Source organism: Daucus carota, chromosome 3, assembly GCF_001625215.2.
Source record: "Daucus carota subsp. sativus chromosome 3, DH1 v3.0, whole genome shotgun sequence".
Classification (NCBI taxonomy): domain Eukaryota; kingdom Viridiplantae; phylum Streptophyta; class Magnoliopsida; order Apiales; family Apiaceae; genus Daucus; species Daucus carota.
Window position 1 is genome coordinate 49,975,114 of NC_030383.2, and position 16,391 is coordinate 49,991,504.

General features: G+C 37.5%; 1 protein-coding gene across 7 annotated transcripts in view; it reads left to right on the top strand.

Annotated features, from left to right (window-relative positions):
- LOC108211102 (putative late blight resistance protein homolog R1B-16) overlaps positions 1 to 16,385 on the top strand; it is a 28,331-nt gene extending 11,946 nt beyond the window's left edge. For all 7 annotated transcript variants that reach the window (XM_064089275.1, XM_064089277.1, XM_064089278.1 and 4 more), the window contains 2 exons: positions 15,768 to 15,840; positions 15,945 to 16,385. In XM_064089275.1, the coding sequence (XP_063945345.1) occupies positions 15,768 to 15,814 (47 nt within the window). In that variant the 3' untranslated portion in view covers positions 15,815 to 15,840; positions 15,945 to 16,385. The remainder of the gene's footprint in view (positions 1 to 15,767; positions 15,841 to 15,944) is intronic.
- The last annotated feature ends 6 nt before the right edge of the window (positions 16,386 to 16,391 follow it).

Genomic DNA, 16,391 nt, shown 5'->3' on the forward strand with positions numbered 1-16,391 from the left:
CCCTATTTAAGATATAAACGGCTGTACGTAAGGCTTCCATCCACAAGAACATTGGCAAATTAGCGTGACTCATCATGGATCTAACCATCTCCATATATGTACGATTCCTTCTTTCAGCTACACCATTCTGCCATGGAGAACCAGGCGTTGTGTACTGAGCTATAATACCAAGCTTTTGGAGAAATTTAGCAAAAGGTCCAGGGTGTTGCCCTGTTTCATCATACCGTCCATAGAATTCACCACCTCTATCCGACCTAATGATTTTCACCTTTTCTTTTGTTTGTCTTTCTGCCTCAGCAATGAACACTTGTACAGCATCCACCGATTGAGATTTTTCATGTAATAGAAAGACATAACAATAGCGTGAATAATCGTCGATAAATGTGATAAAATACTTTTCTCCTCCAAAAGTCGGAACATCAAAAGGTCCGCAAATATCTGTATGTACAATTTCAAGATGCTTAGTACTTCTTGTGGCTCCTTTCTTTGTGTTCTTTGTTGTTTTTCCCTTAATACAATCAACACATGCTGGAACATTATTAAAATCCATTTGTGGAAGAATACCATCCTTAATTAATCGTTTGATTCTTTCACTGGATATATGTCCCAGCTTTTTATGCCACACGAAGTACGTGTCATCTTTAGATGGCTTGGGCTTTGTTTCTTTATCATGCAGGGTAAAATTTATTTCAGCATTTGGATTCTTAAGTTCTAGCTTGTAAAAACCATCAATCAAAATTCCAGAACCAATACAACTGGAATCTTTAAACAAGCTGAAATTTCCATTGCCAAACTCAAAAGAGTATCCAGCCTTATCAAGTGCACTTACAGAAATAAGATTACGGGAAATATACGGTACATAAAGTGTTTGGAACAAGTCCAATACATAATCACTACTTAAATTAAGACGATAAGTTCCAATAGCTTTCACCGGAGCTTTGTCTTTATTTCCCATAAAAATAAAGTCCTGATCACTTGGATTTGTAATTTGGATCGTACTGAATCCCTGCATGGAATTCGAAACATGAACATTAGCACCGGTGTCTATCCACCAAGTAGAGGAAGGAACATCAGTTAGCTTTGATTCGAAATAACTTACAAAACCCATTGGGTTACCTTTCTTTTCGAACCAAGCCTTACGTTTATTGCAATCCACCTGGAAATGTCCAGGCTTCTTACAGAATTTGCATACATTATCCTTCCTTTTCTTCTTTAATGGTTGATCAGACTCATCAGACTTAAGTGGTGTTCTTTTACTGTTCTTTTTCCCAGCCTGCTTAGCAGTTCCTTGAGTGAAATGAGCTGCCTTAATACCTTGTGATCCTTGCCTAGATTCCTCCTGAACCAATTTATTAGTCAATTCATTCAAACTCCACTTTTCCGTGATAGTGTTGTAATGAATCTTGAATGGTTCATATTGCGGAGGCAAACTAGTCAGAATAAATTGGACAAGGAAAGCATCATCCATTGCCAATCCCAAATTCTTAAGTTTGGCAGCAAGGTTGATCATTTCAATGACATGAGCATTCATGGTGCGAGAACCATCAAACTTCATGGTTACAAGATCCGTCATCAGCTTTCCCGCAAGGGATTTATCTGCTGTCTTGAACCTTTCCTCAATATTCTTTAAGTATTCCTTAGCATTATCAGTGGTAGGAAGTGATGACTTAATGTTAGTGTCAATCACCATCCGCATAAACATCATGCTCAATCTATTGGATCTTTCCCAATCATCATGGAACTTTTTCTCTACAGGAGTACTTGATTCAGTAAGTGGACTTGGTTTATCTCTTAGGAGAGCCATGTCCAATTCAAGAACTCCCAATGAGAACTCAACTTGCTCTTTCCATTCTGAGTAGTTGGTTCCATTGAGCTTAACAATAGATGTAGCGTAAGAATTAAGAGCCGAAGTTGTGTTGACTGCAAAGAGATACAAGAATCAAATCTTAAGGTAACACATAAAATAAATCTTTCAGTTCAAGAATTTTGAGCACTCCTGTGGGTAGTTCTCAAAACCTTCCATAAGATCAGAATTCAAATACTCCTGTGGGTAGTATTTAAATCCTTCAATAAGATTAAATTTAAATACTCCTGTGGGTAGTACTTAAATTTATTCATTAGTTTAATATTCCAAGTACTCCTGTGGGTAGTACTCAAAATAACCCATAAAATTTGACAAAACATAATAGCCAAATATCACCATGTGAGATTATAATCATAATTTGGAGTCAACATAATATCTCCAGGCAAACACATCATATATCATATATAACAACATATAGCAAACACATAATAATCAGATGAATACTAATTGATGATGATTATAAGTCCAGATATCATAACACTGATCATGTATGGATACTACTTATATTGATGGAACAATCATACGTTCTGTAACCGTTGGCTCTGATACCACATGTAAGATAATTAAAAGGAATCATGTAAGAATCAATAAAAGAACCATGAACTAATAACACTATATGTTATAATCAGGAACAGTGTAAAAGAACGCCAACAGGAACAGTAACAGGAATCCACGGATCTTGAACTGTATGATCATCACAGATAAGTAGAATACATACCCGACGACATGGTGATGATTGTTTGAATGCAACAAGGTCTTGTATGTTAGTGCTTCAATAGCTTCAATGGATATGAATGAGTTTCTCTCTCTTTTCTATATACATCTATTATGTGTTACCCTTACACTATTCTTAAGTCCAACACTTTTGATGGAAAAGGTGGATATATATATATATAGACAGAGAGAGGACCATCCTGTTAGGAATCAATAATTTTTGATGATAACATAAACATTTTGTAACATGTCTTACTTAGAACCTTTATCAAATTTCAGTTGTAATTGTTATGTTTCTTGTCTTTGGGAATTATCAACGGATGGGTAGAATAGGATGGCTAATTGTAAATATCCAATGCCATGTAATTTTATCTAAGTGAAGGATATTCAACTGATGAGATGTAACTATTCAACTGATGAAGACTGGATGATGTTTCAACTGATGAAAATCAAGCATTCAACTGAAGACAAAGTGTTCAACTGATGATGCTGAGGAATTCAACTGATGAGACTGGAACAGCATTCAACTGATGAAGTTTGTAATTCATTCAACTGATGAGCCGGGCATTCAACTGATAAAGTCAATAGCAGTTGAAAGTAACCAGAACTTTCAACTGATGAAGCAAAGAGCAGTTGAAAGTGACTAGAGCTTAAGTCTGACAAATCACATGGATCGAATTACACTAAAATAGACATGGAAGCCTAATTAGGAAAATAAAGAAGAAGCAGAAACATACTTATCTCATGCAATGCAATCTGGATCAAATCAAGATGATGGTCAAAGATGAAGACATCTCAGAAAGCATGCATAAGACAAAGTTGTGCAGCATTGTTTTTAGATTAGAGTGCATTTTGTAATCTAGCTAAAAGCTTTGTAAAACTTGGAGTATATAACCAAGTTAGTAGCATCAGTTGAACTTGTTCAAATTACTTGAGAGAAAAATCTGAGAGTTAGAACTTGTTGAGTGATGAACCAGCAGCTGTGCGAATTGTAAAACAATCCACAGATTCTTCTATATAAAATCTCACGGGTGGATCATTCAATCCACCCGTATTTTTAATACTTGGTGTTTTTCTGTCTATTGTGTTCTTAGTGTATTATTCTTGAATCTTTTAAATTTGTAAAAGATTGTATTCAACCCCCCCCTTCTACAATCTTTCTCATAGTTGGTGTAAAATAACAATTGGTATCAGAGCGAGGTTCCCAACAAACAGGGAAAAAGATCAACACTGCTAGAGAAAGATGGGAAAGAAGGATGCTGGAGTGAAGATTCCTGTTCTTGACAAAGACAACTATTTTCACTGGAAAGTGAGAATGCATCTGCATCTGTTGTCCATTGATGAAAGCTATGTGAACTGCATTGAAAAAGGACCTCATGTCCCCATGAAGGTCTGCACAAGCATGGGAGCTGATGGTGAAGACATGGTAGGTAAGATGATTCCAAAACCTGTCCATGAATATTCTCAAGAAGATACTGAGGAGGTGCACAAGGACAAGAAAACCATGAACCTTCTGTTCAATGGTTTGGATCAAGAAATGATTGATAGTGTTATTAGCTGCACAAGTGCCAAAGAAGTTTGGGACACCATCAGGACTATCTGTGAAGGGAATGAGCAAGTGAGAGAAAACAAGATGCAGCTTCTGATTCAACAATATGAGTCATTCCATTTCAAGGCTGGTGAAAGTTTGAGTGATACATTTAACAGATTTCAAAAACTGTTAAATGGTCTAAAGCTCTTTGGAAGAGTATATCAAGTTAAGGATTCAAACCTGAAATTCTTAAGAGCTCTTCCTAAAGATTGGAAACCCATGACAGTCTCTCTCAGAAATACACAAGAATTTAAAGACTATACTCTAGAGAGACTGTATGGAACCTTAAAGACTTATGAGCTTGAAATGGAACAAGATGAAGAGATTGAGAAAAGCCAAAAGAAAGGGCATTCATCTGTGGCTCTAGTTGCATCTCTGGAGGATACTGTCAAGGACAAGGGAAAGTCTCAAGTTGAAGAAACTGAGAAGTTGGTCAAAGAGGAGAGCTCAGAGTCAAGCAAAGGAAGAAGAAAGGAGAAAGAAGTAGCTGATTCTGGTGAAGAAAGTGATGGAATTGATGAGCATCTAGCCTTCCTGTCAAGAAGATTCTCCAAACTGAAATTCAAAAAGAATTTTAATTCTGCAAAATCTTTTAAAGGCAATCCCAAGTCTGATAGAAGCATGGTAGACAGATCAAAATTCAAGTGCTTCAACTGTGGGAATGCAGGTCACTTTGCAAATGAGTGCAGAAAGCCTAAAGTTGAGAAGAAGTCAAGTGAAAACATTGACTACAAAAAGAAATATTATGAACTTCTCAAACAAAAGGAAAGAGCATTCATCACAAAGGATGATTGGGCAGCTGGAGATGATTCTGATGAAGAGGAGGAGTTTGTCAATCTAGCTCTAATGGCCAACTCCACAGATCAAGAAGAAAACACTGGAAGCAGTAGTCAGGTATTCACTACAAACCTAGTTGAGTTAACTAAAGATGAATGCAATGCTACCATTAATGAAATGTCTACTGAACTGTATCATTTGCATGTTTCTTTAAAATCTCTTACTAAGGAAAACAGTAGAATTAAGGAAGCTAACACCTTTCTTAGTGATAGAAACAGTGCCTTAGAAGCTCAATTTATTGAATTTGAGAAGCTGAAGATTGAGTGTCAGACAGCCAAGGATGATCTCTTGGTTGTTCTGAAGAGAGAAGAGGTCATAAGAAAGCAGCTTGATAAGGAACAAGAGATCATTGCCAAATGGAAATCTGGTAGAGATGTTTCCACCAATATCATTAACATGCAAGGCAGAGAAACCTTTGTGGAGAATGAATGGAAGAGGAATAAGAAAGTGCTTAAGATATCTGAGAACAGTTCAGGTGATGAGAATACTGATGATGATCATCAGTTGAAGAACAAAGTCTCAACTGATGAGAGTCATCAGTTGAACAAAAACTCATCAGTTGACAAGAATGTTCTCAAGAAGCTTAACAAGAAATATGGTCCTGTTAAAAAGAATTTTGTTAAAGGTGAGAATAGTTCTTCTGAGACCAGTGATAGTGTTAATAACACTCTTCATTCTAGTAACAAGAACAAGAAGAATTTGGATACTAATGAGCATAAATCTGAGGAGACTAAAAGGAAGAAAGGAAATAGAAATGGCAAAATAGGAGTTAACAAGCACACCAATTACACTCCCAATGCTAGTGCTCTTAGGAAAACCTGCAGTAAGTGTGGTAGTGTAAATCATTTATCTGCTAATTGTAAAACTGTGGTTGCTCCTAATTTATCCTTGCCTATTCCTATGACATCTGTTCCTCACATGAATTTATCTGCTATGAATATGATGCCTGGTTTATTGCCTCACAATCTCTATTCTCAGCCTAACATGCCATATATGTTCAATCCTTATTTCAATGCCTTTAACATGCCTCAATTTCATTCAAACTTGCATGGTATGAACAATTTATGCATGACTCAAAGGCCTGTGTTTGAAAACAAAGTTGATATTCCAGTTTCTCAACCAAAACCAAAGATTGAACCTATTCAATCCAAGGAAAAGGTTGAGAAGGTGGAAAAGGCTGCTAAGACTAACAAATCTGGACCCAAAGCAATTTGGGTACCAAAATCAACTTGATCTGTTTGTGAAATGTGTGCAGGGAAACCACAAGAAGAATTTGTGGTACTTGGATAGTGGATGCTCCAGGCACATGACTGGTGATTCCTCCCTGCTCACAAAGTTTGTGGAGAAAGCTGGCCCTAGCATTACCTTTGGAGATGACAGCAAAGGATATACTATGGGATATGGCTTGATTGCAAGAGAGAATGTCATCATTGATGAAGTTGCATTGGTGTCTGGTCTTAAGCACAACTTGCTTAGCATCAGTCAGCTCTGTGACAAAGGTTACAAAGTAAATTTCACTTCTGCAGCCTGTGTTGTCACCAAAGGAGATGACAACAATGTGGTTCTGATTGGACAAAGAAAAGGAAATGTGTATGTAGCTGACTTCAATTCTGTCAAGTCTGAATCTATCACTTGCCTTCTCAGCAAAGCAAGCTCAGATGACAGTTGGCTATGGCATAAGAGATTGTCTCATCTAAATTTCAAAACCTTGAATGAGTTAGTAAAGAAGGACTTGGTAAGAGGTCTACCAAAGCTGGAATTCTCAAAAGATGGACTTTGTGGAGCTTGTCAGCTAGGAAAGCAAAAGAGAAGCTCTTTCAAAAGCAAAACTCTTTCATCAATTGTGAAGCCCCTTCAGCTCTTGCATATGGATTTGTTTGGACCAGTTAACATCATGTCTATTTCAAAGAAGAAATATTGCCTAGTGATTGTTGATGATTTTTCAAAATTCACTTGGACTTTCTTTCTGCATTCTAAGGATGAAGCTGGGAAAATCATCATCAATCATATCAAGGCATTAAACAACAATCCAGATGTCAAAGTTGGAAGGATAAGAAGTGACAATGGGACAGAATTCAAGGACTCTGTGATGAAAGAATTTTGTGAAGAAGAGGGAATTACTCATGAGTTCTCTGCACCAAGAACTCCACAACAAAATGGTGTTGTTGAAAGGAAAAATAGAACTCTTATTGAGGCTGCAAGAACCATGATTAATGAAGCTCAACTTCCAACCTATTTTTGGGCTGAAGCTGTGAACACTGCTTGCTTCACTCAAAACATCTCACTAATTACCAAACCTCATAATCTAACTCCCTTTCAACTCTTCAAAGGAAAGAAGCCAACAATTAGCTTTCTTCATGTATTTGGATGCAAGTGTTATGTTCTAAGAAATCAAGGTGAAAATCTTGGAAAATTTGAGGCCAAGGCAGATGAAGCTATTTTTGTTGGATACTCTGATGGAAAATCATTTAGAGTATATAATCTGAGAACCAACATTGTTATGGAATCAATCCATGTGGTTTTTGATGATAAGAAGATTCAAGGATTCTCAGATGAAGGATTTCATGATAATCTCAGATTTGAAAATGAAGGTGAAGGTGATCTGTATGACAGTGATGATGATGATGACATTATTCAAAATGTTGGAATTAATCCTGGAATTAATATCCCAACTGATGACTCTCTAGTGCAAGGAACAACTGCAACTGGAAATTCAACTGAAGCATCAGTTGAAACTACATTGGAGGGATCAGTTGAAACACCTCAAGGATCATCAGTTGAAAGAATGTCTCAAAGTTTCAATCAGTCTAGAAATAATGAGATGTCAAATTTAGGGGGAGCTTTCCAACATGGAAACCTGAACTTCAACAATGAAGCCACATCATCAAGACAATCACTTCCACCACAAAGAAAGTGGACAAGGGATCATCCTTTTGAACTAATTATTGGAGATGCAAATGCATCTGTACAAACAAGAAGAGCAACTCAAGATGAGTGTTTGTACAGTGCATTCCTTTCACAGGATGAACCTAAAGTCATAGAAGATGCTCTCAAAGATGCTGATTGGGTTCTTGCTATGCAAGAAGAATTAAATCAATTTGAGAGAAACAATGTTTGGAAGCTGGTGCCTAAGCCTAAAAATAAAACAATTGTAGGAGTAAGGTGGGTATTCAGAAACAAGGTGGATGAGAATGGAGTTGTCACCAGGAACAAGGCCAGACTTGTTGCTAAAGGATACTCTCAATCTGAAGGAATTGATTTTGATGAGACCTTTGCACCAGTTGCAAGACTGGAAGCAATAAGAATGTTCCTAGCTTATGCTGCTCATGCCAACTTTAAAGTTTATCAAATGGATGTCAAGAGTGCTTTTCTAAATGGTGAACTGGAAGAGGAGGTATATGTCAGTCAGCCTCCTGGTTTTGAAGATCCAGAATTTCCAGGGTATGTTTACTTTTTATTAAAAGCACTCTATGGACTAAAGCAAGCACCAAGGGCATGGTATGACACTCTGTCTCAATTCTTATTAGATAATCATTTTTCCAGAGGAACTGTGGATAAAACACTATTTTACAGAAATGTAAATGGTGCCTTTATTCTGGTTCAAATTTATGTAGATGATATAATTTTTGGCTCTACAGATGAGAAACTTTGCAAGAAGTTTGCTAATCTTATGAAGAGTCAGTATGAAATGAGCATGATGGGAGAGCTCACCTACTTTCTTGGTTTACAAGTTAAACAAGTAAAGGAAGGTATATTCATAAATCAAACTAAGTACATCTATGATCTACTTAAAAAGTTTGATTTATTGGATTGCAAAGAAGCTAAGACTCCCATGCCAACAGCCACCAAATTAGAGTTAAGTCCTAATGAGAAATCTGTGGACATCTCTAATTATAGAGGCATGGTTGGTTCTCTTTTATATCTGACAGCTAGTAGACCAGATATTATGTTTTCTACATGCCTCTGTGCTAGATTTCAATCTGATCCTAAAGAATCACATCTTATTGCTATAAAAAGAATATTCAGATATCTTAAGGGAACACCAAATCTTGGCATTTGGTACCCTAAAGACTCTGGATTTGATCTAATTGGATATTCAGATGCTGATTTTGCAGGATGCAAAATTGATAGAAAAAGTACAACAGGCACCTGTCAATTTCTTGGTGACAGACTGATTTCTTGGTTTAGCAAAAAGCAAAATTCTGTATCAACCTCTACAGCTGAGGCTGAGTACATTGCAGCTGGAAGCTGTTGTGCACAATTATTGTGGATGAGAAATCAATTACTTGATTATGGATTAAATCTCTCAAAAATCCCAATATTTTGTGACAACACCAGTGCTATTGCTATAACTGAAAATCCAGTACAACACTCAAGAACCAAGCACATTGACATCAAATACCACTTCATAAGGGAACATGTGATGGCTGGTACTGTTGAAATGCATTTTGTTCCAAGTGAAGAACAAATTGCAGATATCTTCACAAAGCCTCTTGATGAATCCACATTCACAAGGTTGGTAAGTAAATTAGGTATGTTAAATTTCTCCTAATTTAGAGTGAATTTTTCTGTAATTTGGCAGCCAGAATTTGATTAATTTTGATTTATCAAAATTGAATTAATTATAATTCTGGATAAAATCTATAATATTTCAACTGATGAACTAGTGAAATTGTTTCAACTGATGTTTGAAACAATATCCTCCTGCGCTGTTTTTCATTCAACTGATGACATCAGTTGAAGACGCCTTCAACTGATCTTCATCAGTTGACTAGGAAGTTTAAAGAGGCGCTTATTTCATCCGTTGAAAGTATTATCAGATCTGAGCCGTTGAAATTTCTTTTGTCTCTCTCTTACTTTATATACACGATCGTGTGTGTAATTTTTGTAGAGATAAATAAGAGTAATTTCTTCTCAACGGTAATTTCTCAGCCAATCACAGCAATTTTCTGAGAAAGTATTTAAGTGTTTTAATCTATTTTCATTTCTTTTCATCTTACTCTTTCGAATTCTCAAAGCTCTCTTCTCTCTCTGTGCAAAACCAAGTTCTAATTTCTCTTCAAGCTTTCTCTGTAACTGCAATGGCACCAATGAAGAAGTACACTGCACCAAGTGGGTTTATCTATGAGAAGAACAACTTTGCGTCATTTGTGGATACTAAAGCTGTGGAGGAGAAAGAGTATCACAGGATGATGGAGTTCATCAAGTCAAGCCAGCTCTCTTATGCTATGACTGAAGCTCCCATCATCTACCATGAAATAGTTGAGGAAATGTGGACCTCTGCAGAGTTTAATAGTGAGCATGAAACTCTAACTTTCTCTGTCAATAATAAAACTTACTCTGTTAATGCTGATGTTATGAAAGCATGCTTTAAGATTCCTGAAAATACTGTTTTATCTTTGCCTAGTGATAATCAGTTGGTTAATTTACTTTATGCCATGAATTATGTTTTGCCAACTGATGCCTTAGGTAAAATAGAAAGAAGGGGTCTTAGGAGAGAATGGAGTTACTTATGTGATGCATTTATTAAAGCATTTTCTGGTAAAATTAGTAATTTTAATGCCCTTACTTCCCAGATCTTACAGATGCTTTACATGTACCTGACTAATGAATATTTCAACTTTGGTGGTTTGATGATCCAAGAAATTGGGGAGAAACTAGGTGATAAAACTGATAGACCTAGGAATATATATTATGTCAGATTTCTTATGATGCTAGCTAATCATCTCAATGATAAGCTAGTTATTACTAACAAGGAAGCCAAGCTTCCCAGTTTTGTGCAGGAAAAGAGAGTCTTTAAAGACCTCTTTAGGATGAATTTATACCCCTCCTTGGAGGTGGTGTACCTGCCAACAATGGAGGCTGGAAAGCACAAAGAGGTACATGGCTTTCCTACTACTCTCTCTCAACCCTCAACTTCTTTGCTTTCTGCTATCAGGGCTGTTGAAGAGGCCCATCAACAGCCTACACAAGTAGCAAAACCCTCTAAAACCAAGTCTTCTAAACCAACCTCAGATGCCTCCCAAAAGGCATCTGTTGTAAAAACTAAGAAACACAAGCCTGAGGGGAGTGTGATTGGAGGAAGTGAGGGGGAGGGAAAGGGTGATCATCAAAGAAACCCTAAGGATAAGGATGGAGTGGTGAGTGCTAACCAGCCTAGCCACTCTGCAGTCTCCCAAAAGACTGTAGATGTTAATATGGATTTAAGCACATCCCTAGCAGCATCCTCCCAAAAGGATGTTGTTATTGAAAACAGTCCTCAGTCAAGGACACAGTCAAAAAGGGGGAGGGACACCACTTCTTCACCAATAAAAGCCTATGGGAGAAAGAAGCCAAGAAGTGACAAACTGAAGCACTCTGCACACACACAGGCATCCATTCTGGACTTCATGCCTTTAACTTCTCAAAGTCAGATTGATGTGACTCCAATAAATGTGGAGTCACAGCCCCCTTCTTCATCTCAACCAATCACCCATATTCATGATCTTACCATCTCTACTGCTCAAACACAATCCCCAACCTCCTCTGTGGATGTGGAATTAATTCACACCACACTTGTAAATTCTCCATCTTTGGATTTCATGGAGAAGCCCCCATCTGAGATTGATCATCATCATTTTGATGATTTGTTGGATCTTTCTCTTCCAATTCCTTCTTTTGTGAAAGTGTGCTCTGTGGATATACCATTAAAATCAATCACCACAGACTCAACTATCACAGCCTCTAAACCTATTTCTTCATTTTCTTCAACTGATCTCCCTCATCAGTTGACAAGTGTTTGTCCTTCAACTGATCTGCTTAACAGCTCTCATCAGTTGAAAGCATTCTCTACTCATGTTTCAACTGATGTCTCTCATCAGTTGACAACTGCTACTACCTCAATTACTTTACCTTCTTCTACAGCAGTTGATCACATGGTAGCACAAACACTTTTAGGATTGAGTGGAGTGAGCTATGGAGTGGAGAGGCAGCCTAGTGAGCTGGCAAAAGGAGAGGGTGTGGAGAGTCTGGCATTTTCTTCTAGCCAGGAAAAAGGAGAGGATATGAGTGACCCTTTAGTAAGGGTAAGTGAGGGAGAGGTGAGTTGTGTGGTGAGCCAAGGGGAGCCCTTGATGCAAGAAAAGAGAGAAATTGAGAGAAATGCAGGTGTCAGTGAAGGGTTTAGTGAACAAGAGTTTCAAGCTGAATACAGATCCATATTGGATGGTGTTTCACTAGACCCTGAGACTTTTACTCATGGAATGTCTTCCATTCAAGATTTTGCCAGATTGGACAATCAAGCAGCTGAGAGGCACCTTAATCTAATTCACACTACATCTTCTATGCTTAGAGCAAAGGAGGCATTTACAGCTCTGCCTGCCAATGCTGGAGATGATTTTCAATATGATGATAGTGATGAAGACCTCAATGATGCTCTTGAGGAATCCCTTGGTGAACAACCTACCACTTCTCTACCTTCATGGCTCTCCATGCAGTCTGCAAATGCAATGGTTGTCAGCATGGAGCTGGAAAGGCAAGCCTCCACCATTCTTCAATCACAACCTGGAAGCTCATCCTCCTCTCAAGCCATCTCTGCCACCATTGCCAGTCAAGCTTTGGAAAACCTCAAGCTTCACAAATATCAATCTCTCCACTTTCAGAAAGAGATAGAGCATCTCAATTGTCTCATTGCCTCTGTTAAGACTGATCTGACCAAACAAATTGATGAAAAGCTTCCAGCTCAGGTCAAATCAGCTATTTCTGGTTCTGAGCAAAAACAACTGCAATTGGAAAAGCAAGTAGAAGCTCTGGAAGGCAATGTCTATATCTTAAACTCTAGGATGGATGAGATGTTGCAGCATCAAAGAATTCAGACTGGACTCCTTCAACATCTTCTTCTTGCCTCTGGTGCTTCTCTTCCCAGTCCATCCCTTACACTTGCTGCTAACAAAAAGGGGGAGAAAGAATTACCAACTCCTGCAGAATTAATCAGTCAAATTCCTCCTCCTTTCCACACTGAAAGGGAAAAGCAAAAGATTGAAAGGATGAAAGAATTGGACTCCATTGCAAAGAGAGTGGCTCAATTGGGCAAGAAATCATCTACATCTTCTACAGCCACCACAGCTCAAATCTCTTTTCCAACCACAACCACAATTCTCAGGGTAATCACACCTGAGATTGTTATTCCCTCCAAGACAGAGAAGGGTGAGCCATCATTTCTGAATGAGTTCAAGCCAACTCTGTTTCCAAACAATTGTGGTTACTCCAGGCCTGGAAAAGACTCAAGCTCAATCTACTTTCCATTAGCCAGGCCTGACAAAAATGAATACAAGCTTTTGGGCCAAGAAATCAAAAGTTATAAAGATTGTGCAGATGTGGCCTTAAAGACTCATTTTGCCATCATCTACAGAGAAGGCCAGAAGTTGTTTATTGGAACTGGCCATCCTCATTACTCATATGCAAAAGCTGAAGAGGTGGCCAGAGAATGTGAAAAAGAGGAGTTTGAATCCCAACTCTCTTTAAACCAAATAGAGGTGGATGAAAGGTTTGCTATTGAGCTGGAAGAGGAGTTGGCAGCTGAGCTTTTAAATGAGGAAAGATTGCCTCTTGAATCATCTCCAAAGAAAAAGAGAGTCAAATCTAAGACTAAGATGCCTGAGGCAGCCAAGAGAAGAGAAGAAGTGCCAGAAAAGCCTATCTCAAAGCCTTCTTCTCCAATCAAGGACACCACAGTGGTACATCCAGATGTCAACTTCCATGATGAGCCAATAATGCCAAAAGAGGAGCCAGTTGACTTGGAAGATATCCCAATTCCAGCTTTTCTTGTTCAAGAACCTTCCAAGCCAAAGAAGAAAGTCAAGTCTGTTGCTAAGAGGATGGCTAACCCTCCTAAACCTCCAAAAGAACCTGAAAATCCTGATGACTATCTGATCATTGCTAACATTGAAGAAATTTCTGAGTTGGAGCTGGAGCTGGATGATCTTCAAGAAGTAAGAGGAATAGAAGCAACTTCAAAGTTACCTGAAAGATTGGTATTCTCTTACAAAAACAAGGGTGATGTCATCTGGCCTCTTCACAGAGTTCTGAATTCTGAGGGATTCAGTTCTCTAACAAAAATATATGGATCTATGAAGAGGACTGGAGGATTTACACCACCTGCAAAGCAAATGGTACTAAAGAGAATCCTTGAGATCAGGAAGGAATGGAACTCAGATGCTAGTCTACAAAGAAGGCTGAAAATTCCCTACACTGGAAAGAAAATTCATCATGAACCTACTCCAGTTATGGAATTTAGGGACAATCAAGGTGTTAGGAGATTTTTCAGACCTAAAGATCAACTCAAGGTTGCTAGCTTGAATACTCTGAAGACTCTCCAATCCAAGCTCAACAGACAAGATAGTGATGAAGAATGGTTCTACAGGATCTTTCAGAAGCAAATTAATATTCTTGAAGAAAAACTTAAGTCCAGAAGAAGAAGATCTTCTAGGAACAAGTAACTGCTCAGTCTAGAGGAGCATAATCATCTGTAATCTTTTCTAACTCTTGTATTTAAATTCTGCATTTTATTTTATTAATGTTTTTGTTATCATCAAGTGTAGAATTTATGTCTGCATCTTCTCCAGTCATAAATTGGGGGAGATTGTTAGGAATCAATAATTTTTGATGATAACATAAACATTTTGTAACATGTCTTACTTAGAACCTTTATCAAATTTCAGTTGTAATTGTTATGTTTCTTGTCTTTGGGAATTATCAACGGATGGGTAGAATAGGATGGCTAATTGTAAATATCCAATGCCATGTAATTTTATCTAAGTGAAGGATATTCAACTGATGAGATGTAACTATTCAACTGATGAAGACTGGATGATGTTTCAACTGATGAAAATCAAGCATTCAACTGAAGACAAAGTGTTCAACTGATGATGCTGAGGAATTCAACTGATGAGACTGGAACAGCATTCAACTGATGAAGTTTGTAATTCATTCAACTGATGAGCCGGGCATTCAACTGATAAAGTCAATAGCAGTTGAAAGTAACCAGAACTTTCAACTGATGAAGCAAAGAGCAGTTGAAAGTGACTAGAGCTTAAGTCTGACAAATCACATGGATCGAATTACACTAAAATAGACATGGAAGCCTAATTAGGAAAATAAAGAAGAAGCAGAAACATACTTATCTCATGCAATGCAATCTGGATCAAATCAAGATGATGGTCAAAGATGAAGACATCTCAGAAAGCATGCATAAGACAAAGTTGTGCAGCATTGTTTTTAGATTAGAGTGCATTTTGTAATCTAGCTAAAAGCTTTGTAAAACTTGGAGTATATAACCAAGTTAGTAGCATCAGTTGAACTTGTTCAAATTACTTGAGAGAAAAATCTGAGAGTTAGAACTTGTTGAGTGATGAACCAGCAGCTGTGCGAATTGTAAAACAATCCACAGATTCTTCTATATAAAATCTCACGGGTGGATCATTCAATCCACCCGTATTTTTAATACTTGGTGTTTTTCTGTCTATTGTGTTCTTAGTGTATTATTCTTGAATCTTTTAAATTTGTAAAAGATTGTATTCAACCCCCCCCTTCTACAATCTTTCTCATAGTTGGTGTAAAATAACACATCCATCTCACCTTATTTATTTACCACTTGATTAATTGTCCATCAGAATTAATCGGGTAAGTTATCCAACTCTTGAGTTTCCTATAGACCACTTTATGAGAAAGAAATATTTATAGGAATAAATGTAAATTCCTTACAATAATATAAATATTTCTTACATGATTGGCTTAAGGTCCTTCTTAACCCCGGACCGACTCCTCTCTAAAACAGATGTGCAAAAGAGTAGCTCAGGTCACTGAACAATTTCAGTTATTGTATGAATCTTTTTCCAATTGAACTTCTACAAAATTGTAAAGTTTTAGCTCTAATTCTGTAATATTCTGGTTCAATTGCAGTATGTCACGCACTTCTTCATTACATGCAGAAGTCACTTATTATAGTTGAAATGCTATTCCTTCTTGCGTCATTCTTTTTCTGGCATTAAAGATTTGGGCTTTCTACAACAATGGTACCACTCTTTCTCAAGCTACATGTACCAAAGATCTTCTGCAGGCCTGCCCTTTTGTTTTACTTTCCAAAGCAACAACTCAACTTCCTTCACATTTCAAGTTAATTAACAGCAACTGATGGTTCATTAATATCCCATCCTGAACTATATCATTCTTTAGCTGGTAAAGTAGATTACTTAACCAGTGCTCGTCCCGATTTGAGCTATGTTGTTCAGAGGAGGACTTGATGATGAAATTAAAACGAATGATGTCCTTACTCTTCTGTTAATCCGTTCTTGCTGTTCTTCTGAAACTTAATGCAGTAGTTTGTATTTCCGTGTGAGTTCCTGGAAC